At 39.9% G+C, this 22608-nt stretch overlaps 2 protein-coding genes and 2 non-coding genes across 5 annotated transcripts in view; 3 read left to right on the plus strand and 1 right to left on the minus strand.

Annotated features, from left to right (window-relative positions):
• Positions 1-17256, plus strand: part of PIG-B (phosphatidylinositol glycan anchor biosynthesis class B) — a 30901-nt gene extending 13645 nt beyond the window's left edge. The window contains exons 9-10 of the mRNA XM_019054713.2: positions 12886-12946; positions 17129-17256. The gene's annotated coding sequence lies outside the window, so the exon portion shown is untranslated. The remainder of the gene's footprint in view (positions 1-12885; positions 12947-17128) is intronic.
• On the minus strand, positions 2029-2100 carry TRNAP-UGG (transfer RNA proline (anticodon UGG)). The gene has a single exon. It is a non-coding gene; the product is annotated as a tRNA-Pro (tRNA).
• On the plus strand, positions 2281-2352 carry TRNAP-UGG (transfer RNA proline (anticodon UGG)). The gene has a single exon. It is a non-coding gene; the product is annotated as a tRNA-Pro (tRNA).
• Positions 17257-19545: 2289 nt separating the features above from the next.
• LOC109039294 (aromatic-L-amino-acid decarboxylase) overlaps positions 19546-22608 on the plus strand; it is a 34418-nt gene continuing 31355 nt past the window's right edge. Inside the window, exon 1 of one of the 2 annotated variants that reach the window (XM_019054714.2) lies at positions 19546-19705. In XM_019054714.2, the coding sequence (XP_018910259.1) occupies positions 19690-19705 (16 nt within the window). In that variant the 5' untranslated portion in view covers positions 19546-19689. Of the gene's footprint in view, positions 19706-21167; positions 21192-22608 lie in introns of those variants that run through there. The other variant, XM_019054716.2, reaches the window with a different exon arrangement.

Below are 22608 nucleotides of genomic sequence, written 5' to 3' on the forward strand. Positions count from 1 at the left end.
GTCCCAAAAAACCCTAAGATTCTGAGTTTCAGACCAATCCGCCGATAAAAAACGGAGATGCCAAATTTCCGCCATTTTGAACTTTGACCGGCCGCCATTTTGTCAAAAATCAACATTTTGACCTGCGGTTTGCGCCAAAAATTTTCTTTTTTTATTATCTTTCGAATGAGGTATCACAAAGGGGGGTTGCCATTTGAAAAAAAAGTTAGCCCCCGCCCCCCTTAGGGGGGCTGCCCCCCAAAATTTTGGGGGGACCAAAAATTTACCACTTTAGACCGAGGAACATTGCCAAAGTTTCAAACTTCTGTCTCAATTTGGAAAAAAGTTACAGGGGTGGTTAGTGACTTTTGGATAACCCTGTATATATATAACGACAATGATTTCAACCTTTCCCGTTTATGAAGTCGCTGATGGAATAGGGACATTGCTCCCTATTAAGGATTTGCTAAATCCTTACACTCCCCAAAATTTTCCCTAATTGAGCTTTTGAAACAAAACTTGCGGAATGCTTCTAGGTCAAAGAGAACTAATTTTTGGCATATCCAAAGTTATGGGGGGGCGCCCCCCCCCCCTTGAACCTCGTTTGCAAAAAGATAAAAAAGGAAATTTTTCGCTCAATCTGCAAGTCGTCATCTTTATTTTATTTCAAGATGGAGGCCATAAATGGCGGGAAATGGGAAGGAATTTGACCTTTTTGCCGACGGAATTATCTGAAACTCAGCATCTGGGGTTTTTTCAGACGAAGAAAACGAATCTGGTGAGATTTTTCTAGGAAAGCTAATAAGTTTTGTCAAAATGGCGGGAAATTGGCATTTGTGGCGTTTACCAATGGATTTGCATCAAATTCGGTATCCGGAGGTATTTGGAGATAGTAAAAAAAATCTGATCTTATTTTTTAAATTCATTAAAGCCTTTTCAAAATGATGGAAAATTGTCATTATAGCAAAAAATAAGTTATATTTAAAGCTTACCATATGCGTCGTTTTCGTCTCAAAAAAAACCACCTAACACTAAGCTTCAGCTAAATCCATCGAAAAAAGCTACAATGCCAATTTCCCGCCGTTTTGAAAAGGCTTTGATGAATTTAAAAAATGAGAACAGGTTTATTTATACTATTCCCCAAATACCTCCGGATACCAAATTTGATGCAAATCCATCGGTAAACGCCTTAAATGCCAATTTTTCGCCATTCTAAGAGCCGTCATTTTGAAAAAAATCAGCTTTTTTGAAAAGAAATCTCACCAGATTCGTGTTTCTCGTCTTAAAAAAACCCCCCAGATACTGAGTTTCCGATAGATCCATCGATAATTAGCTAAATTTCCAATTTTTCACCATTTTTGGCCGCAGTATTGAAACAAAAAAAAAAAAGATGGTGACGAATTGTGCGAACATTTTTTTTTTTATTATTTTTCGAACGAGGTACCAGCGGGGGGGGGGGGGGGGGGGTACGGACTTCTGAGACACCCTGTGTAGATTTATTGCTTGTAGCCTGCAAATAACATGTAAGCAACTTATTGTTAGTAGAAAATTGAATTCAAATTCATGCGGAAAAACACCTTCAAAGTGTCCCCCTCCCCTCCCCTCCTCTCTCTCCCTCTATCTTAAATTGAAAACTCCAATTTAATATTTTGTGTTCTAAGTGGATGAAAGTACCCAAAGCATATATCAGAATCAACACCGCACAAAATTCCTCGGGTGCGAAATTGAATTTTCAGAAACTCACTTTTGGATAAAGAAAGATATCAAACAGAATTAAAGCTTTGTGCACAGGAGTGCCTTATAAAGACTCGATCTTTCGGGGGAAAAAACAGAAAAATAAAAATAAAAAATGAAAAAAATCGACGAAACTAGTGAAAAAATAATTTAAAACAATCGAAGGAAATGAATTAAGTAAATTCAAAATTGAAGTACGTAAAGTTTATGCGGGCAATTTTTGCCCATTAGCCATTGATGCTCTTTATCTGGAAGATGCAAAGCCTCATTATATCTCATTGGCAGTTTCTGTAATCTCATTTTATACAAAACATAGGGCCCGTCCGGGATTTGAACCCGGGACCTCCTGCACCCAAAGCAGGAATCATACCCCTAGACCAACGGGCCGGTATGTTTATGTAATCTGATTCTGTATCTGAAGTCAACAAACTGATTTTATGATCAGAATTTTTCTTGAGGCAATTTGTGCAGCACTCAACCCAAGTGAAAGGTGAACAAGTTTTTGTTACTCCACGCGGTAGCGCGAGTGGTTTTATAACGCGCTATTTCGGCCCCACCTTTCGCAGTGGCCCGTTGGTCTAGGGGTATGATTCCTGCTTTGGGTGCAGGAGGTCCCGGGTTCAAATCCCGGACGGGCCCGTAAAGTTTTATTCTTCGAAAACCGTAACATTTGATCGCCTGGGACATAATTTTCAATTACCTGTATATTTGTGTGCGTATTTCAAATTATTTAGGGACCTAAAGTCTTAATATTACAACTAGGTTGTACTATCACCGATGCTGTAATTACCCATGCTTTTCCGTACTAAATATCTCCGTTCTCATGAGCTTTTTCGTTTAAAAAAAATCATTTTCTCAAATATTTTACTTCTTTCAGGTATGCATCTGCTTGCTAATGGTTGATTCAATAATCAGAAGTTCTTTTTTTTTTTACTTGCTTTCAACTTCAAATCACTGTAAGGGTCCGATTTTATTGCGGATAACGAATTTCCTATTCTTTATACCGTACTGTGCATCATCTATTTTGTACATCCATCTCTTCAAATAAGAATAAAATGACTCGAATGAAGAAAAGGAGCATTACAATTTTTTATTTTTTTACATGATCTCATCCTGGGAAATTGTTAGTCAATGAGTAGCAGAAGTCTCGTGAATAAACGTGTGTAATTGCTATCCAGGATTTTATGTATTTCACTTCTTTTTTGAAATTTTTTTGTTAAGAAGTAAAATAACATCAACTCTCACATCTGAGGTCCAACAAAAAGTTGAAGAAAAGGAAAATTATGTCTTACCATTCATCGATTCATCGACTCTTTAATAATCATTTTAGGTAATCACTCAATTGTACTGCGCCGTTTTTTTTTGGCTGATTACTCCTAGTCAGTGTTATTTATTTTTAAAATATTGACATTATTTCATACTAAGTATTGTTAATGACATCGTGTTCGACGTCATGACCAAACAACTTGTCTGGTACGGTCCTGTCAATAGGATGACGGAAGAGAGGCTGCCAAAAAAGATGGTTGATTGGGTTCCTCCTGGGAGGAGACGTACGGGACGCCCAGTGAGAGGTTGGCGACAGAGGGTGTTAAATAAGATGAGGGAGTGTCAACTCCCTGATGACCTGTGGGAAGACCGAGTTTTGTGGCGATTAGGTGTCGTAAAGCGACAAAGAGCGCTATGAAAGCGACTCATATGTATGTATTGCTAATATTTCATACAAATTACAGGTCACTCGCCATACTGGCAATATTTTTATAAAGTATGATTGAAAAATCGTTTTAGCAAGATTTTTAAGTGAAATATTCAAAATTGAAAAGGGAACATATGTTATTTGCAATGTTTTGTTGAAAATATCTCTGTTAAAATATTTGTTAAACATTGTGAAAATAAAAATGCAGTATTTTGACAACATCCTGCGGTGGTCCGGACATAATTTAGGATGAAACATGCAAACGTTCAGAAAAAAGTTACAAAATACAATGTCATAGTATTTCGAAAAAGTTTCGAAAATATTTCAGTTTATATAGGGCAATCTGAGCTGCGCATGATCAATAATTATTTCCTGTATAAAATATGGTTTTCCCCATGGAGTGGATAATATCCTGATTATTCTCCTAGAAAGGAGCTACGGATCATTTTGCTTTAAAGAATAATATCCCACTTATAGTTTTTTCCTCTTTTAAATTTGATCAGAGGTTTTTTTCACCTCTTTCTATCCTGGAATAATTTTCCAGTATAGTTTCAACTTTCAATTCTTAGGGCGCTGAAGCTGGGTCCTTTGTCATTCACCGTCCCTTTTTCTCGGAGATTCAAGTGTTTGAACACTTGCGATCATTCACACAGAAAGGGAGAAGAGGTTGGGACGTTTTCAATCGGAGAGGAAGTTAATTTCCCGCGTTGCACGCGTTGTCATGACAACCGGACGCGCTTGTCCGTGCTTTCTCTTACTTTCGGTCTTGTCTTGTTTCGTCCTCGGGGGCATTAGTATTTTCATGTTTTATCGGGGAGATTTCCCCCCATCAATTTGGGTAAGCTACAAACCCGGAGACTATCCCAGTTTTTATGTGTGGCCTCATGCGCAATCAGACCCTGAAGAAAAAGACCTTGAAAGGTTCAGAACCCAACTGTAACTCCCCATTGTTGAGCTTTTAATACACTTAGGAGACCATGGATGAATTCAGCCCCAAAAATGGTGGGAAACAGTCATTTTCATGAAGTTTATTGATAAATGTCTCCAAAATTAAGAAAAAAATGACAACCTCTCTCTATCATATAAAATCATCCGAGTAACGAGTACCGCATAATGACTAAGGCGCGAAGCAATCAGAGGAAATAGACCCCTAGTTTTTCTATAATTTGGATAACCATTGTCCCTACTGAGGGCTTTTGTTTGTGTGTGAGGGAGTAAGGACTGTGGAAGGGGGGGGGGAGAACTTCCCTAGTAACAGTGGCTGTTGAGAAAAGTTGTAGAAAACTCGTAAATTTTAAGAGAACTTAAAATTTACCTCAAAACCATTCGAAAATTATGTAAAAAAAAACTCTGGAAATATTCTTATCAGAAAACCCTTTTTGGGGCTTTTTTTACCTAAAATTGAAGAAAAATTTTACTTAAATTCTTTTTCGTATATTTTAAGTGAAATTTGCGGTTTTTTTTTTTTTATTTTTTTTTTTTTTTTTTTTTTACATATATAAACTTCCTGCGGATAAAAACGAGGTTTTGAAAAAAGTGGTGAACAGAAAAGTATATAAAGAAAAGTTGCAGCCCATAAACATTGAGAATATAGTTTGTTGTTTTTCACGTAAATTTTACGTTTTCTCTTAATTAAAACAAGACTATTCTTTTATTTAAAAGAATGCCCCTGAATGGTTTCCTAAAACGAGTATTTTAAGAGTTTTTTTACTTAAAATTTACAAACTCTTAAAATTTATAAGTTTTTTACATTTTTTTAAACACCTTTTCGTAGAATTTGTTTTAAGAGGCATTGCTGCTAGGGTCGTCTGAAGACAAAAGGACTATTTTAACTCGTAGAACACGTTTTTTGAGTTCAGCTGTTAAATCTTGGGACAGAGGGACAGGGACACCCTGTATAAGTGCTCCTGGATTAACGCTTTTGACGCCACTGAGGCGGGAACCCTAAGTTTAAAGGTCTCGTTCTTGCTCTTGTGACGTTGTTGCCCCTTCAATTTAGGGATTGAACTTGATGGCGCCTCTCGACAGTCGGGTCGGGCGCGTTTTTTATTTAAACTGTTGATTCGTTGATTGAGGAAAGTAATCAGAGCGTCGGGACAGCACGAGCTTGGAATTCGGAAACAGGAAATCTCGCCTACGGAAAACGCATCCAGCGTTGCTAAGTTGCGCAATGTGTTTTTCTTTGCCAAGGAAACTGAAAAGGAGGGCTGTAGAAAGTCACTAGCCGTCTCATTCTTGAAATTTAACTGATTCCCCAAAATTGGATGTAATCGCATCTACACATGAAGCAACTGCATAACCGTTTCTTTTCCTAAATTTAACGCGCTGGAAAAACTTCTAGCTCAGAAAATGGAAAACTGATTACATTAGTCTCCTGGCAAACAGTCTCGAGTGGAACACAGAGCTGCCATGCTTAGGCGAAACGCCGTATCAATACTTGAGCGCTGCCAAAGTCGCTCCTAGTAAGATACAAATTTTCGGAAGACTTGAGAATTTTTCCTTCGAATTTTGTGTAAAATGTTTCGAAGAATTTCATCTATTTATAGTGTGTGGTAAAAATTCAAGGACGAACATTTATAAATTATCCTAGAAATATATATTTGATCAAGATAAATTTGGCAACGCTCGAATATTCATGCGAGGTTCTTCCTTACCTCGAAAGAGTGGCGCTAATTTCCATCAGATTTATACCCGTCGAGGGTTTTGTGGCCCCTGGGGGGGGGGGGGGGGGGGGGATGAGGAAGTAGCCTTTTTTCGCGGGGGACGCGGTGGGCAACGGGGTCAAGGTATCCATGGAAACGACAACGGCGGGCGTTGAATAATGGAAAAGTTGAGTAAGCCCACGACCGAACCACTTCTGCTCGCAGTTTCAAGAATGAAAACTCAACTCCTACCGCACCGTTGCCGAGGTGTATCGTAAGGGATCAAAGACGTGAAATTGAAGGCGGAATCAGGGTGTCAGGTGTCCGGCATCATGATTTTCCCGATTCTATCATAATTTGAGGTCCATCAGGATTTGAGGAAAAATCGGTCATAAAATCAGAATTTAAGAACAGTCTGCCTGTCCGAAAAGCATCTAAATAACAGAATGTCACGAACAGTTTTCGGGAGTCTCTTGGAATAATGTGGACAGAAAAAGGTATAACTCAAAATGAGCGCGTAAAGTAATCTGAAATGAAAGCACTTTCAAAGTAAAAAAGTTCGAAATTTCTCGGAAATTTTTCCGTAAAGTTCTTTGAAGTTTCCTGGGATCGAACTGATTACAAACTATGTCGACATCAAAAAAAGCACTTAAAAATTCCTTCGAAGAACAGCTAACTCAAGTTTTGCCATCAGCAATGAAAAGTGCTGAAAAATATGCCGTGAAAACGGTTCCGCCTTCAAAAAGAAGAGGGGACATCCTGAGTGATAGCGCATGGAGGGAAAGCAAAGCGGCCCAAAAGATTCGATTTTTAGATTTTTATAAATTTTAAAGTTATAAAATGGTGCAGAAGCATTTGTCAGTGTTCAATGTTGCAATTGTTGCAAGTGAGGTATTTTAAATGAAAAATGAAGTAATGGTTCTACTTCACGTGCATGAATGAATTCGGGAAAACAGCCGCCCGTGCAGAGAATTGAAGAATTGACAGTGGTTAGTGGCGTGGCGTGAGCAATCGATTATCGATATTTCCCCATTTGAAGCTATAATAAATAATCGATTATTAAGGGGTTCGTTACGAACACCCTTCTTATCGATTATTTTCCACAGGTTTGAATGTTAGATCAATCGATATATCGCAAAGCACACTAACAGTGGTCATTCTTGAAAGTTGGCAACACTGTTTCTTTTCAAAGTATGTAAAACAATCGACTTTTCGATAAAATCGACTAAAATCGATATTTTTAATGGATTTAACCGGAGGAACGACTCGACTAGTGTCACTAACTCTCAAAATCGCTACCGAGGATGGGGCGGGAACCGGCCCGTGGAAAGACAGGTCTTGGCCTTGCCTTGCCAGCGCAGCGCCTTCTCTTTTTTATGGATCCTCCACGCACATCCTTTGAGCACGTATAGTTGCATCTATCAGCCGAGACAGGAGTTTTTCTGGAAGCGCTTTGTCTTCCCCTATCTCTGCTCGTTAATGATACTCTTTAACTCTGTTTTTACCTTCTCGCTTTCTTTTTTTCTTTTCTTTTTTCTTTTATGCGAGCTAGGACACTTTAGATGTGGGTCAATTGGCCCTAGTCGAGACGAACAGCCACCGCTTAGTAAAGGAGTACTTTAGCATGACATTTGATTATTGGTTAAGTGGGATTCGAGTTCTCGGCAGAGTTCTAATTCTGTTCGTGACAGGATAGTTTTTGAATCGATGATCACTTGAGAATCCGGTTTTTTCCGGTTGTAGATATTTTTTGGTTGTTTTATATTTGAGCAATGGAGGAGGATTGTGTTCGATTGTCCCTATCTGCTCACAGGGGCATTTATCGTTGTCTTTGAGTCTTATGCGATAAAGGTGTTCTGAAAATAACTCGTGACCGATTCTCATCCTTCATATTACATTTGGACGTATTTCTGTCAAACGGAACTGGAACTATGTGCATTAAGAAGTGAGCCCTGAAACCCATAAGAATATGTGCATAACGGGGCTCACGTCAAAATGCACATAGTTCCGTTTGATAGAAATACGTCCGTTTGTGGCTTTTTTGCTTAATATCATACGGCTGACAATGAACCAAGCTTCGGTTGAGACGGTTGGTTGGATCTCACCCAGTCAAGTGCCTTTGGATTTTATGCTCTCTGCCGCTTTCTTTGTTTTTTATTGTCGAATTTGTTTTTTATTTGTTTTTATTGTCATTTTCGTTTTGGAAAATATTGAAAACAATGCACCACTTGAATCAACGAATCTTATTTAAACTGTGCTTGCAAATTTTTTTCTTGTCCGAGTCAAGTCCGTATCTACTGTCATTCTTTGAAAGGATTTAGCTTCTTCCTGTAGGCAGGCTTGTTTACTTTGACATTGTGATTAGAGAAGGTTTAAGGGAAGAACGAGAAGGATGAAAAATAAAAAGGGAAAGAAGAGGAGAAAATGAGGGGAAGGAGAAGAGAGAAAATTCTCAGTTTTCTTCTTTCTCTTTTTCCTCCATTTTTTTCCTCTTTTACTTATCTTCCTTCTTCCTCTCTCCCTTATAGACGCTAAATGGCGTGGCGCCGACAGCACATAAACTCTCCGTTATACCGATCCAAACAAATACACGATTGACCTCATAGTTACTCCATCATTTACCCCCTTAGTCTATAGGAATCGCCCATTTCAACGAATAGGATCGCTCCATACTCCCTGTATCTTCTTTATCCATCGCTTTGTCTATCATTTTCAACAATCAGCCCGCTGATCGGCGTAATTAACTAATTAACTACTCACCTAACTAACTCTAACAGCTTCCATTGTTTTTCGTCCTTCTTTCCCTCCTCCTTTCAGTATCATTTCTCGTGTTTCTCTACGCTTATCCTCTTTTCTTCCTCCGTTCCTCCGGAGCAGGGCCGTATTCACCTACTTGCCGCCCATGGGCCGCCTATATTTTGCCGCCCCCTTCTCATTCGTTTTGAAACTCGATAAAAACCATCAAATGAACGCGCCAGCGGGGGAGGAGTGCATAGGACGCATTTACTCGTGTTGAACACATTTTTTGGGAATTCCCTGTCAACACTACTAGCTTAAGTTCACAAAACTTTGCGCGAAAGTTAAGTTCCGTAAACCTATCCCTGTGTGAACAAGGCCTTCCATTCATAAGAAATGAACGAAAAAATTATGAAAGAACAAACATAAATGTGGTTCAATGATTTTAACTTCCGCGCGCCGCGCCGCGCAGACCGCACCGTCTTGGACGCAATGCGTGAAGTATTCATGCATTCTTGTAGGCGCTATCCGTTTCACGCTGACCGCAATGACCGCACTGTGTTTTGATGCAATGCGTGAAGTATTCGTGCGGTCTTGTAGGCGCTAATATGTGTTACATGCCGATCGCCGTGCCGAGGGCTTTTCCTTTTCATCTCAAGCAGTCCTCGTTATCATTTTCTCTAAGTCGCGCCGTTCTAGTCCAAATTGCGTGTTTGGTTTCTCTCGTAACTCGACTTATTGAGGGTGGTGTCTCTTGTATCACTAAGATACGACAAAATTAGAAATTACTATACTCTCAGGAAATGAGAGATAATGTCGCCTTTTCTCGTTTGTAATTTTGTTTTTATAAATCCGATTTTTTTTTATACTTACACTTTAAAAAATTGCAAATGTTTGCCGCCCCTTATATTTGCCGCCATGGGCCGCGGCACATGTGGCCACCTCCTTAATCCGGCCCTGCTCCGGAGGCTCTGAAAAAGCTCAAGTTGAATTTGAAGTTTCTTGATGTGGACACGCACTCTGCGTTGCACATCGGAACTGGGCTCGAAATCCTGGCCTCAGAGGCTAATTATACCGAATTCCTCGGCCTATCCTATAACGGGTCAAAGCGATTAGAAACCGTTTCACAATTTGACAACGTCATCGAGTGGTCACCGCTCAACTTTTTCTTTCTCTTGCAATCAGCGTTGAAGCAACCGCGCCAATTGTTCCGTCGCGTCGCACAGTGGATCGAGTCAATTAGAGAGGTCGGACAAGAACTTTTTTACTGAAACTGCAAATTTTGATGTTTATTTCGTCACAATTCAAATATTAAGGGGTGCTTCCAGCAGAAAATTTCAGGAAAAAACCAATGGAACCACTTTTAGAACCTCAACATTCTGTATAGACGGAGATATAAGCTTTAAAGTTTCCAAATTTTGTCCGACCTCTCCTACCGACACGATCCACCGTGCGTAGCCTCGTTTTACGATTGCGTTGTTGCCAGAAGACGGGCTCATATTGATGGCCTAAGTGAGAAAGCACGTATCTCTATTGCGGTGTTTCAAAATCCCCGCTCCCATTTTATTTCTTCGAAGTCAGCTTAATGCCTTGAAAGTTGACTAAATTTTGCAATTAGGAACTACACCCTCTGGCTCAGTTTAGAGACAACGTATACACCATAATTTCCTATGCACATAGGTGGTTTTAGGAATGATTAAAAAACCGTAGTTCCTAATTGCAAAATGTGGTCCGATTTATACACAATAGTCTACTGCAGAAGAGAAAAACCAAGCAAGTGCTTAAAAAATCACGTTAACCAGTTCCTCGACGAGAAAATAAAGTGTGACAAGATGTCTTCAACATCGCAAACGGAGATACGTGGTTCCTCCTTCTAGCCATGGATATGTCTTAAATGAAAATCACACTTCCTGACACTCTCCCCGCTGATTTTGCGCCGAACGGAAAAAAACATCTTCCAATAATTGAAAGAGAATTTTGCAGCTCAAAGGGTCGGCTCTATTCAGAGAAACTCGTATGGCCCCGTGAAACGGACTCTGGGGGGCTCGGTCGCGCAGCGGTCAATGATTTTCTCTAAATTCTGTCGTGCTAAGAAAAAACGCCGTATGAACATTCGAGAGTTGCCAAATTTTCTTTGAAAAATGTTTATTTTTGAGGAAAATTATGAACTTTTTTCCCTTGAAATTTTCAGGAACTTCAGATCAAAACACAAACAAAATTCTCTGAAAAATTGGAAGAAAAATATTCATTAAAAAATTCTTGTTTTATCCAAGGAAATTTGGCAACGCATGAAGGATCATACGACGTTCTTCCTTAGCACGGCAGAAGAGAGTAATATTGAGTTTCCATTACTCGTTCTCTTCCTTGAATTTCCGAGTCAGAATCACACGAAAAGCTGAGAAGTTACAGATGTAAAGAGGGAATAGTGTTGAATTGAAGTAGCTTGGGGTTTTTTGCAATTTGCGCGATTGTTTCAGATTAATCCGCTCGAATGAAATTAAAAGCTATTCATTTAATTATGACGCAAGTGGCGCCGGTTTCCAAGTGCAAAACAAAGTTCTGCAGAGTATTCAGCGCTACCACCACATCGTTCGGCATATTTGAACGTATTACTGTAAAACGGAACTATGTGCATTAAGACATGAGCCCTGAGACCCGTAAGAATATATGCATAACAGGGCTCCCGTCATAATGCACATAGTTCCGTTTGATAGAAGTACGTCCATTTAGTGTTAGTTTGACTCGCGATCAGCGCGAAGTGATTTGAGTTGTTGGGCCAGCAATTACTTTCATTGTCTCGAGTTGTTCGCAAACCCGCAAATTAACGATTAATCACGTGATTAAGAAAGCAAGGAGCCGAGGTGGAGAGAAAATCACTTCTGTTGGGCAATAATGGCCTTCCTTTCTCCAGCGGGCCGATAATTGAAACTGATAGACAAAGCTATAGACAAAGACGATAAAAGGGATTTGGAGGGATCCTATTGGTGGAAGCGGGTGGAGGCAATGGACATAGAAGGTAGGTAATGGACTAACTAACGGCAACCCACGAGAAACCTGACAGTTAGTCCATCATTTTCTTCCTCAGTCTATAAGAACCAATCATGTCAACCAATAGGAACGCTCTTTACTCCCTATGTCTTCTTTGTCTATCGCTTAGTCTATCAGTTTCAATAATCGGCCCGCAGGGTTTGATACTGCCATCCTCAGGGAAAACGCCGTATGTGCTTTCAGACGTTGCCAGATTTCCTTCAATAAAAACCGAATTTTTTTGGAAAATTGACAACACTTTTCATCAAATTTTCTGATTATTTTGTTCTCAATTTGATCTAATATATCTGAAAATTTCAAAGAGGAATATGAAAAACTTTCCTCAAAAATACATGTTTTATCTAGAGAAATTTGGCAACTCTCGAAAGTTTATTCAGCGCGTTTGTCCTTAGGACGGCAGGATACCGTCCGCGTCCCAAAGAAGAGAGCAGTTTGTGCGAAAATGAGATTTTTAAGTTTTCGAGATTGAAGACAGAGCCGAGTGCGCGTTTAATGATAGATTTCTTTTTGGCGCTGCGAGTTGGAACTTTAATCTCGATTTGGAGTTTGATTTTGCTTTAATCAACCTCAGCTTCAGTGGACCACCAAACAAGGTTTAATGCAAAATCAAAATCGAGATTAAAGTTCAGAGTCGCAGCGCCGTAAAGAAACCAAATTTTTTTCTGAAGATCTACCGAGTTGATTTTTATGATTTTTCTTGCTATCGATAAGAGATATTCCCATTATGAGCCCGCTCTATGGGCCTCAGAAAGCGCGAATAGGAACGCCATCATGGGGTTGGGCCGCGTAGCTTCCTAGTAGGTATACATGTAGGGTCCTTAGCAAACTTTTCCTAATTTTTTATTCGATGAGATCGTCGGAAATGTCAACAGTTTTTACTCTCACGCTCCAAATACTAAATCAAAATATGAGGAGCTCAGCTTTTCTGACCGTGCATCAGACTTGAGGTTGACCAGTCGAGTTATGTCACGCAATTGTCCATAGATTGATTTCGACTCGGAATATTCTGGTTATATAATAACGATGCTTACTCAATGTTTTGTATTTTTTTAGGGTACCTCATGACCGTGGTCTATTTATGGTCGTCCAAGGCTCGACAAAATCGCTTTCTGCGGTGAGTACCTCTTGCCATTACGTTTTGTCAGTTTATGTTGAATGAGACCCGTGATCTGTTCCGGAGATGCTCCTTCCGGTCCTTTTACGGCATAGCCATTCTCGCAAGTTGGCAACACCGCGTTTTTTTCATTGGTGAAAAGTCTGTTTATGGGTGAACAGAGTTTCTCGGGGTCTAGAACACCTGGAAAATTAGGGAATGACCGGTGGACTCAGTGCCAATTCAAGCAACATGATATCCATGGTTCCAGGAAAAACCGGGAAATGTCAGGGGATTTAAAAAAGTCATGGAAAATTGGAGAATGACAGGGAATTTTGAAAAGTCAGGGAAAACCGGGAAATGTCAGGGAATTTAAAAAAGTCAGGGAAAATGACGAAAATGTCAAGAAAATTTGTTAAATCACCTTCATTTGCTTTCTAGAATAGGTTTGAGAGTTTGAACCATAAATTTTGTCTGAAAACTATTTTCAATTATGCCCACTTAACTATCCGTTACACCCTCAATTGTCAGCGAATTTCACAAAAATGTGTCAGGGAAATCAAGGAAATGTCAGGGAATTTCATTCTCCGAATTCTGTGGCAACCCTGGCTCATGAAAAGTCTGTGTTTATGGGTGAACAGAGTTTCTCGGGGTCTAGAACACCTGGAAAATCAGGGAATGACCGGTGGACTCACAATCAGTGCGAATGTAAGCAACATTACATGGACGTGCATATATTTCTGTCAAACGGAACTATGTGCATTTAGAAAATAACCCTAACACCCATTAGAATATATGCTGGCTTTTAATGGAACCTTACGGCGTTTTCGCAAGGGCTCCATTTCATGACTGGCTGGCTGTTTCTGCCTCATCTCTTAAACTTTCTTTTGCATTTCCATCCAACACATATAGTCCATTGCTAAAAGTTTCCCAACCGGAGCCTTTCTTTTATAAATTCTCAGTATCTTTTTTCGTTGAAAAGTGTTGGAACTTAAAGAGTGATATCAAAAATAGCAGCCTCATCTAACTGTGATGGCAAAAGATAACTCGTACAGAATCCGCCAAGGTTCTTATAGAAGTTGTAGATTTTCACGTTTTTAGGTAACTGACTATATTCTTGGAATCTTCTCGATGCACAAAATCGTGAAACTCGTGCGGTTTAAGCCCTCTTAAAATGAAGGGTTCAATAATTGTTAAAACCTATCGGGGAGATTGCTTTGGCGCATATAATAACCAGTGCGCCTTGAGAATTAATTTTCCGACGGGGCTGGAAACTGTAGTGTTAATTTCATTATCCCTTCAGCACCCGTCCCGTCGCCGTCCCTTCTCTATTACTGCTCCTTCAACGCTTCGCAAGGATTTCGTCTCCAAGTTTCACCTTTCCACTTTTCCTGCTCGACTTATTCCACCAGGCACGGGCTTTCAAAGGCTATCACAAGACAAGTTTCGTCGTCGATTTCTCCACAAATATTTTTAAAAAACAAAACAAAAAAAAAACAGTCCATATATCAGGGTGTCTGCAAGTCCGGAATTTCCGGAAGTAGTACTGATTTTTTAAGGGCGGTTCGCAAGTACCAAGAAAGTGCGAAAATTCCGCTAGAAGGTCCGGAATTTTCCATTTTTGTCGCAACTTGAGAGAGAAATTCAAATTTTTGAAATGTTTCGAATTCCGTCAAATGAAGGTACTGGAAAAGTCCTGAATTTTGGCCAGCCTGTCTTAGTAGACACCCTGATATATGTCTATCCATATATGACGCCATTAATGAAGCCTGCTGATGACGTCATCAAATGGCAAAAGAAGGCGAATAATTTCCAAGTTCTTTGGATGGACGGCAAAATTCGCTCAATCCAGGTGTGTCTACTTATTCCCCCAAGCTACGGAAGAGATAGCTCATTTAGCTCGTATTTAAAATAAACCCGTCAAATCGCATTGAAAAAAAGCCAGACATTGTAGTTGCTCAACGCAAAATTTAGTTCAATTCTCCCCCTGTCTTGTGGTCCATTCCAAAATGGCATGATATTCAATCGTGGAAATGCACCCTTTTTGGGTATGCGCGACTTGAGAGGCGGCCCCCGGGCCCCGCCCTTGGTAACCCCCGAAAGCGGGCCGGGACGAGCGGGTCGTGATATGAGGAGAGTAAATGAAAATTGCACGTATTGTTCTGGAGCGATTGATCGGGGGCGGCAGCGGAGGGAGCGCCCCACAGTGGATCCAGTCAATCAGAGAAGTCGGACATGTCGTTATTGACTTCAACTCCAAATTTTCCTCTTGATTTCCTCACATTTTACATTTTAACGGGTGCTTCTGCAAGACAATTCTACGAGAAAATCAATGAAACCACTTTCAAAACCTCAAAGTTTTGTATAAACCGAGTTATGAGCAGTAAAAGTTTCCAAATTTTGTCCGACCTCTCCTATTGACTCGATCCATCGTGCGCCCCCTCCAGCGCCTGCATCCCTCCCGGATACCTCCCGCCGCACCCGGCCCCGGCCCGAGCCGGAGTCGCTACAGTCGAGTCAGCAGGGATTTTCAGTGCCTCCACTCCGCCGCCGATATCAACAGGTAGGACTCCTCTTATCTCGCTTAAGTGCCCCTTGTCCCCCCCTCCTCCCACCACCACTCCGAAGGGCTTTTCTTCCCGATTTCCTCGCTTCAGGGTTCTGATGCTCGTCACCATGCACCGTGATACTTCCCCAATTTCGTGTCTAGCTTCTCGTCTATTTTTTTTTTTTTTATCGTCACTATTTTCTTGCACTCGAAAAGAATTTTCTCATGGTCGAAATGTTAAGACGTTCTTCTGAAGTTTTCACGTTAAATTCTTCAAAAATGCCTCATGAAGTCGTTTTTTGGATAAGTTATATGAATTTAAGGCCTTCAAGGAGGGAAAAAACTAAAAAAAAAATTGAAATTGAGCTTTCCGTTTATTTTTCTTTGTTTTCTTTTTTTTTTTGTCGTTCCGATTTTCTTGCACTCGAGCAGAATTTTCTCGTGGGTCGAAATTTTAAGACGTTCCAATGAAGTGTTCACGTTAAATTCTGCAGAAGTGCCTCATGAATTCGTTTTTTGGATAAGTCAGGCATTCAGGGCCTTCAAAGAGGGAAGAAATTAAAATTGAGCTTTCCGTTTATTAGTGTATTTTCCGAAGGAAAAATACATTATTGCGTTTTTTTCTTTTGTTTTGTCGTTCCGATTTTCTTGCACTCGAAAAGATTTTACTCATGGTCGAAATGTTACGACGTTTCTCTGAAGTTTTCTTGTTAAAATTCTTCTAAAAGGCCTCATGAAGTCGTTTTCTTGAGAAGTTGGGCATTTAGGCCCCTAAAGAAGGGAACTTAAAATTGACTGAGATTAACTGAAGCGCAACAAGTCGGATCAAGTTTGAATCGAGAAGTCGAGGTTCAAAGTTTTATTCCTCCATAAAGCTTAATGTTAAAATAAATGACGACGTTTAACGACTATTTTCATGTTGAGATTTTTTTTCTCGGCTTGGAACTTTAACAGGAGAAAATTTTGCGACTGAGTGAATTCGTTATTACTCCCAACTCATTTTTTCCCCTCTCTAAATGCGCTTTGGTGCGTTTCTGTTGAGTTTGGACCAAATTAGAGTTTTTAATCGCAAAATGTAGTCTATTCTGTTTAAGTTAAACCGAAACGTATCAAGTTGCATCGAGTTGGAACCGAGAAAGGAAGCTGGGAAGTTTCATTCCTCCAGTAGATTCTATGTTGAGGACTAAAATTAACGACTGTCCCTCACACTCATAGTATTTCCCCCGACTTTGAATTTTTGATGTTACGAAATCTAAGAATGTATAAATTTGACACCTTTACCAACTCATTTGGAAAAAATGGCATTTAGTGCGTCCTCTCTGTTTAACTTTGTTCAAATGAGTTGAATATCTATCTTAAAAAAATTAATAAGGCTTTATTCTCCGTCTCCGTTTCAGAACCTTATATTGCGAATTTGAGAAAAACACAGCTGGAGTTTGCTGGAGTTGTTCCCAGCTCTAGGAACAATGCATTTTGACTGCTATATAGCACTGAACAGTTCAAGTTTCCACCCTCGCTCACGATCTCAATATCCTATTTTTTGAGCGAACTCGGAAAAAATCCTGTGAAAGCACTGATTCCTGCCCACCTTTCTCAGTAGACACCCTAAACTTTCATAATTTTCTTTCGTTTCATGTTATCCTGGTGAAAAGTAGCCGTTGGGCGAGAAAGCTGACTCGTGGTATGATTGCTTTAGCTGAATATCCGTCGAAGGAAAGGAGGAAGAATGACGGATTTGAGGAGTGAAGCAAGGAGGAAGTCGATGAAATAGAAAAAGAAAGTGAGGTAGATACAAACGGCAAGACGGATATTGATGTACTCTAACGGTTCGTCTTGTGTGTCGTGAGTCATTGAATTTCAATACTCTCGCATGTCAGCCATTAGGCAAAAGAGGTTTACAAGATCAAGTCCTGTTTCGGTTTCGGCGCAAGCCTATGTAACCCAGTGGCGAGGCGTGAATGATCCATTATCGATGTTTCCCCATTTGAAGCTATGGTAAAGATCGATTATTAAGGTGTTCGTTGTGAGCATCCTGTCCATCGATTCTTTTCCATGAGTTAAAATAGCATATCAATCGATGTATCGCAAAGCACGCCACGCTTTGAAGTAACCAATCTTGCATACAACCGAGAACAAGCTGGTTGTCAATTCGTGCCAATTATTACCGTGTTTCAACACTGACTGTAATAACGAAAGGCAATATCACGTTAGTTTTTTCCCAACTTTTCACCCCCTTCCCGCCTTTCATGTCAGGGTGCCCTTACTAGTCCCTAAAAATTGCGTCAGATTTGGGTTAATTCAATTTCCATCTTAATCGCAGATTTAATTCACAAATTGATCGAAAAACGGGCGCTTCGTGCTGATTTTAGCCTGACTTTGGGTTCAGCTCAGTGTGACAGAATGCCGTACACCCATCAGGGCTGGATTAAGGGGGTGGCCACATGGGCCGCGGCCCATGGCGGCAAATCTAAGGGGCGGCAAAAATTTGCAATTTTTTAAAGTGTAAGTATAAAAAAAATCGGATTTATAAAAACAAAATTACAAACGAGAAAAGGCGACATTATCTCTCATTTCCTGAGAGTACAGTAATTTCTAATTTTGTCGTCTCTTAGTGATACAAGAGACACCACCCTCGATAATTCGAGTTACGAGAGAAACCAAACACGCAATTTGGCCTAGAACGGCGCGACTTAGAGAAAATGATAACGAGGACTTGAAATGAAAAGGAGAAGCCCTCCTCGGCGCGGCGATCGGCATGTAACACATATTAGCGCCTACAAGACTGCACGAATACTTCACGTATTGCATCAAACACAGTGCGGTCATTGCGGTCAGCGTGAAACGGATAGCGCCTACAAGAATGCATGAATACTTCGCGCATTGCGTCCAACACGGTGCGGTCTGCGCGGCGCGGCGCGCGGAAGTTAAAATCATTGAACCACATTTATGTTTGTTCTTTCATAATTTTTTCGTTCATTTCTTATGAGTGGAAGGCCTTGTTCACACAGAGATAGGTTTACGGAACTTAACTTTCGCGCAAAGTTTCGTGAACTTAAGCTAGTAGTGTTGACAGGGATTCCCCAAAAAATGTGTTCAACACGAGTAAATGCGTCTTTATGCACTCCTCCCCCGCTGGCACGTTCATTTGATGGTTTTTATCGAGTTTCAAAACGAATGAGAAGGGGGCGGCAAAATATAGGCGGCCCATGGGCGGCAATTAGGTGAATCCGGCCCTGACACCCATAAGTTGTTAACGTCATTTTTGAACGGCCCCTAGAGAGACTAGGAAAAAATTCGAACCATCAAAATCGAATTATGACCACGACAAATTAACCATCAAAACATCATAGATATTTTTATAGGGAGTATTTTTTTTACTTTTTTTTTAATGCTAACCGCAACACATACGCCCAAACAGTTCCAGAAATAAAGGTAGATTTTTAAAATTTTGCAAAAGTGCAAAAACTCAATTCAGGCATGTTTCAGTGAAAAGGCGTATAATACTTCCAATAGCAACCTAAGATTGTGCAATGTAGTTCTCTAGTTGTAAGTAACTTATCCGACAGTTCCGGTATTAATTTCTCCCCGAATCTGCTCTGAGTTTTTCCTTACTATTGTAAGGAAAAACTCTACAGGTCCGGAAAATCCAGAAATAGTACTGCTTTTTTAAGAGCGGTCCGAAAGTATTAAAAAAGTACGAAAATTCCGCAAGAAAGTCCGGAATTTGTTGTTTGTATTTGAATTTGTTTCACGAGGAGGTACTGAATTTCTCGGGAATGTACTGAAAAAGTGCTGTATGAGTACTGTTTTTTGGCCAGCCTGTTTCAGTGGACGCCCTGCTCTGGAAAAAAACTCTAACGCGGGAGATGGGGGGCGACTACCCCCTGCTCTCCCGAATAGGCCCCCCAGCCCCAAGAAGCGACGGGAATTTCCTCGGAGCATGTCTGCGTAATTGTATGATGTATGACTCACGGGTTACAACGACCGAGATTCCACGAGGAATTCCCTCGATAAACTCGTCTTGCCCCCTCCACTCGAAGCAGAGCCACTTCACCTCCTCCTCCACTCACTCCCGAGTATTTTGATCTGATTCGCATCCCAATCAGTTATCAGTCCGTGATAGTGTACCGCGGCTGAATCTGACCGTCAGATCGCCTCTTCCTCTTTCTTGATTTTATTTTTTTCGTCGTTTTATTTTTTCGTCCACCTATTCACCATGGAGGGCACCGTTTGTGAGTAGTTTTTTTTTGCCATTGCGGCTTGGTTCAATTGGTGGTTTCATATTTTTCCGGGTCGCTGGATGTGTCTCTGTGATAATGAACTTGTTTTCGCGTGCTCATATTCGCTTTTCGATCATATGCTCACACAAATTGACTGCGTTCAACGGATTCGAAGACATTAAGATCTAACAGAGGAAAATCGGTTTCAAGTTTTACTCCTCCTCCATACTCTTTTTTGGAGAATGATATGACAGTCGATCGATAAACTGATAATTTAGGACACTGCTTAAGATTTTCTGAGCAGCTCATCACATCACGCTATAGTATGTCAGGTGTTTGTGTACAAAATACCAAGAAACACTTTGGAATGACGTCACAAATACGTCCCGAGTGGATATTGCAAATCGATTTGCTTTTCGATTCGTGGTATTCACTCGGGACGTTCCTCCGGCGTTATTTCAAAGTATTTTTCGGTCTTTTATGTACAAATACCTGGCATACTATCGCGTGATATAATGCTCGGAAATTCTTTAGAAATGTCTTAAAATCCAAGAATATTCTTCAGAAATGTCCTATTACCAAGAATGTCCTGAAGAAATGTCCTAAAATCCTATTGAATATTCTTAAGAAATGTCCTAAAATCCAAGAATGATTAATTGATCAATCGACTGTCGAATCGCTCCTTCAAGTGCCAAGGAACCACATTAAATGGTCATTCTCAGATTCAAAATGTTTTCCCCCGATTTCGAATTCTTCACAGGAAAAATGTGCTGCTACTGTTAAGCTCAAAACGGCGCTTAATTCATTTTATTTTAAAATATGATTTGGTTCTTTTGTGTTTATTTCGGTCTAAATGCTTTAAAGTTTTTATCGATGTCTTGGTTCATCGTTTTTTCTCAAAGAAAGGTTTTGTCGGATGGTGTTTTCGGGTGACCTCTGATTTTCGGAATCTTTTAATAAAAGTCGTGTAAACATCGTATCAAGCATTTCTGAAATAGCCATGAACTCTCGCTTAGACTTTTAAGTATACCTAAAGTAGGATTTTTTTTTTCTCTTAGCCGCTGAACGTAATCAGTTTTATCAAGGGTTTGATTAGGCACAGAAAATTAATTTTAAAACGGCTTCATCTCTGGCTGATTATATAAACGGTTACATGAACTTGAAATGCTCTCACATCAACATAATAACTATTCGACGTGTTTTAAAGTTGCCTCTAAAAGCGTTGAAACGTCAAGACAGTTGCGTGACGTATTTTATCCCAAATATTAAGTGACTTCAATCTGTGTTTCATTTTTCGTTCTCATCCGAAAATTGTATGAATCTTGTTGGTTTTTATTCTCTACGATTTGGATCGAGCTCCACTCAATAATAATCCAAACAAATTTCAAATAAAAACAAGTGAAAATTACAAATCAAATTAAGTGGAAAATTTTGAAGATTCTGAAAAAAATAGAAAGTTATAAGTGTGCTAATATTTGAGACCCTGGTCCAAGTAACAGTAAGTAGTTCTTGGCCCTTTTTCTTAGAATATTTCGGGGAACTTTCTGTGCGCACCGGCAGTGAAGCTAGAAAAATACTCATCTCCATTATAGTCGCTCAACATTTCCGATTTCACTGATATTTTTCTCCATGGCAGACAAAAACATTGTTTTTGCTCACAAGATTTAGACAATTTTGTAGGCAGTGAAAGAAGCCTAATTTTGTAGATTTAGACCTGTTGGTTTTCTTACATTACATTCAACAAGTGGTGTAGGAAGGCGACAACGTTCCAAAGCAAGTGTTTTCCAAATTTTACAATTGATATATTTTGAAGGATTCATACTCCCCAGTAAACTGAAAATCAAGGCAATCCCAACAATTTTAACTGCTCTTATGTTTCCCTTTAATTAAAGACTGCTAACTTTCAAAATATCTTTGAGGAACGCTCTCCATCCTCAAGAGAGCCTCAGTTAAAAGAAAAAAGATTTTTTTAACTTTTAATTCATTTGCCCTGCTCCGCGCTCTCACGAATCCACGCTAAGCTCTTTATATTTTTCAATCTTCTTTCTCTTTAAAAGCTTCACCATAATCATTTGTTCTTCCTCTTTTTTTCTTCGTGTTGTGATTACATTTTTTGTCATGTGCAGTCTTGTCATCTTATCAAAGGGTCACTGTGCTTCACAGGGTTGCCACAGTCAGGGGAAACCGGGAAATGTCCGGGAAAATGACGAATATGACGAAAATGTTAGGGAAAATGTGTTGAATCACCTTCATTTGCTTTCCAGAATGGGTTTGAGATGTTGAACAAGAAACTTTCATGCACAATATCCTCGAAAAGTAAGGCGGAGGGGGGATCATTAACAAAAGGTTTTTTCGTGATGCGTACATTCAAATCTGTCAATAGGTCAACTCGAAAAGACAAATACGCTTACGGCCCTCTCAGAATTGGTGCTCAGTTTCCAAAAGTGAGCCATTTCAGGATTCGATTGAACGTAACTTTTTTTCTTGTCAAAGGTCCAGTAACTCCAGTACTGCCGTGCTAAGAAAAAACGCCGTATGAACATTCGAGAGCTGCCAAATCTCCTCTGGTAAAATGTTCATTTTTGAGGAAAGTCTTGAAATTTTCAAATGACTTAGATCGCATCGCGAATAAAATTCTTTGAAAAAACCAAAGAAAAATATTCACAGATTGCTCTGAAAATTCATTTTTTTTTCAAAGCAAATTTGGCAACCTCTGTGGGCTCATACGACGTTCTTCCTTAGGAGGACGGAGTTCTTGTCTGATAAGCCTCCTAAATATAACTACCGAGGAACGTGAATAATTCTAACTTAAAACTGCACCGAGCGGCATTACAGTCGTTCAATTACACGGTAATTGATCTCTGAAGATCAACCTCATCGCAGCGTTGCCAAATGGAGACGTTCCCCCCAATACA

The sequence above is a fragment of the Bemisia tabaci genome, chromosome 8, assembly GCF_918797505.1.
Source record: "Bemisia tabaci chromosome 8, PGI_BMITA_v3".
NCBI lineage: Eukaryota > Metazoa > Arthropoda > Insecta > Hemiptera > Aleyrodidae > Bemisia > Bemisia tabaci.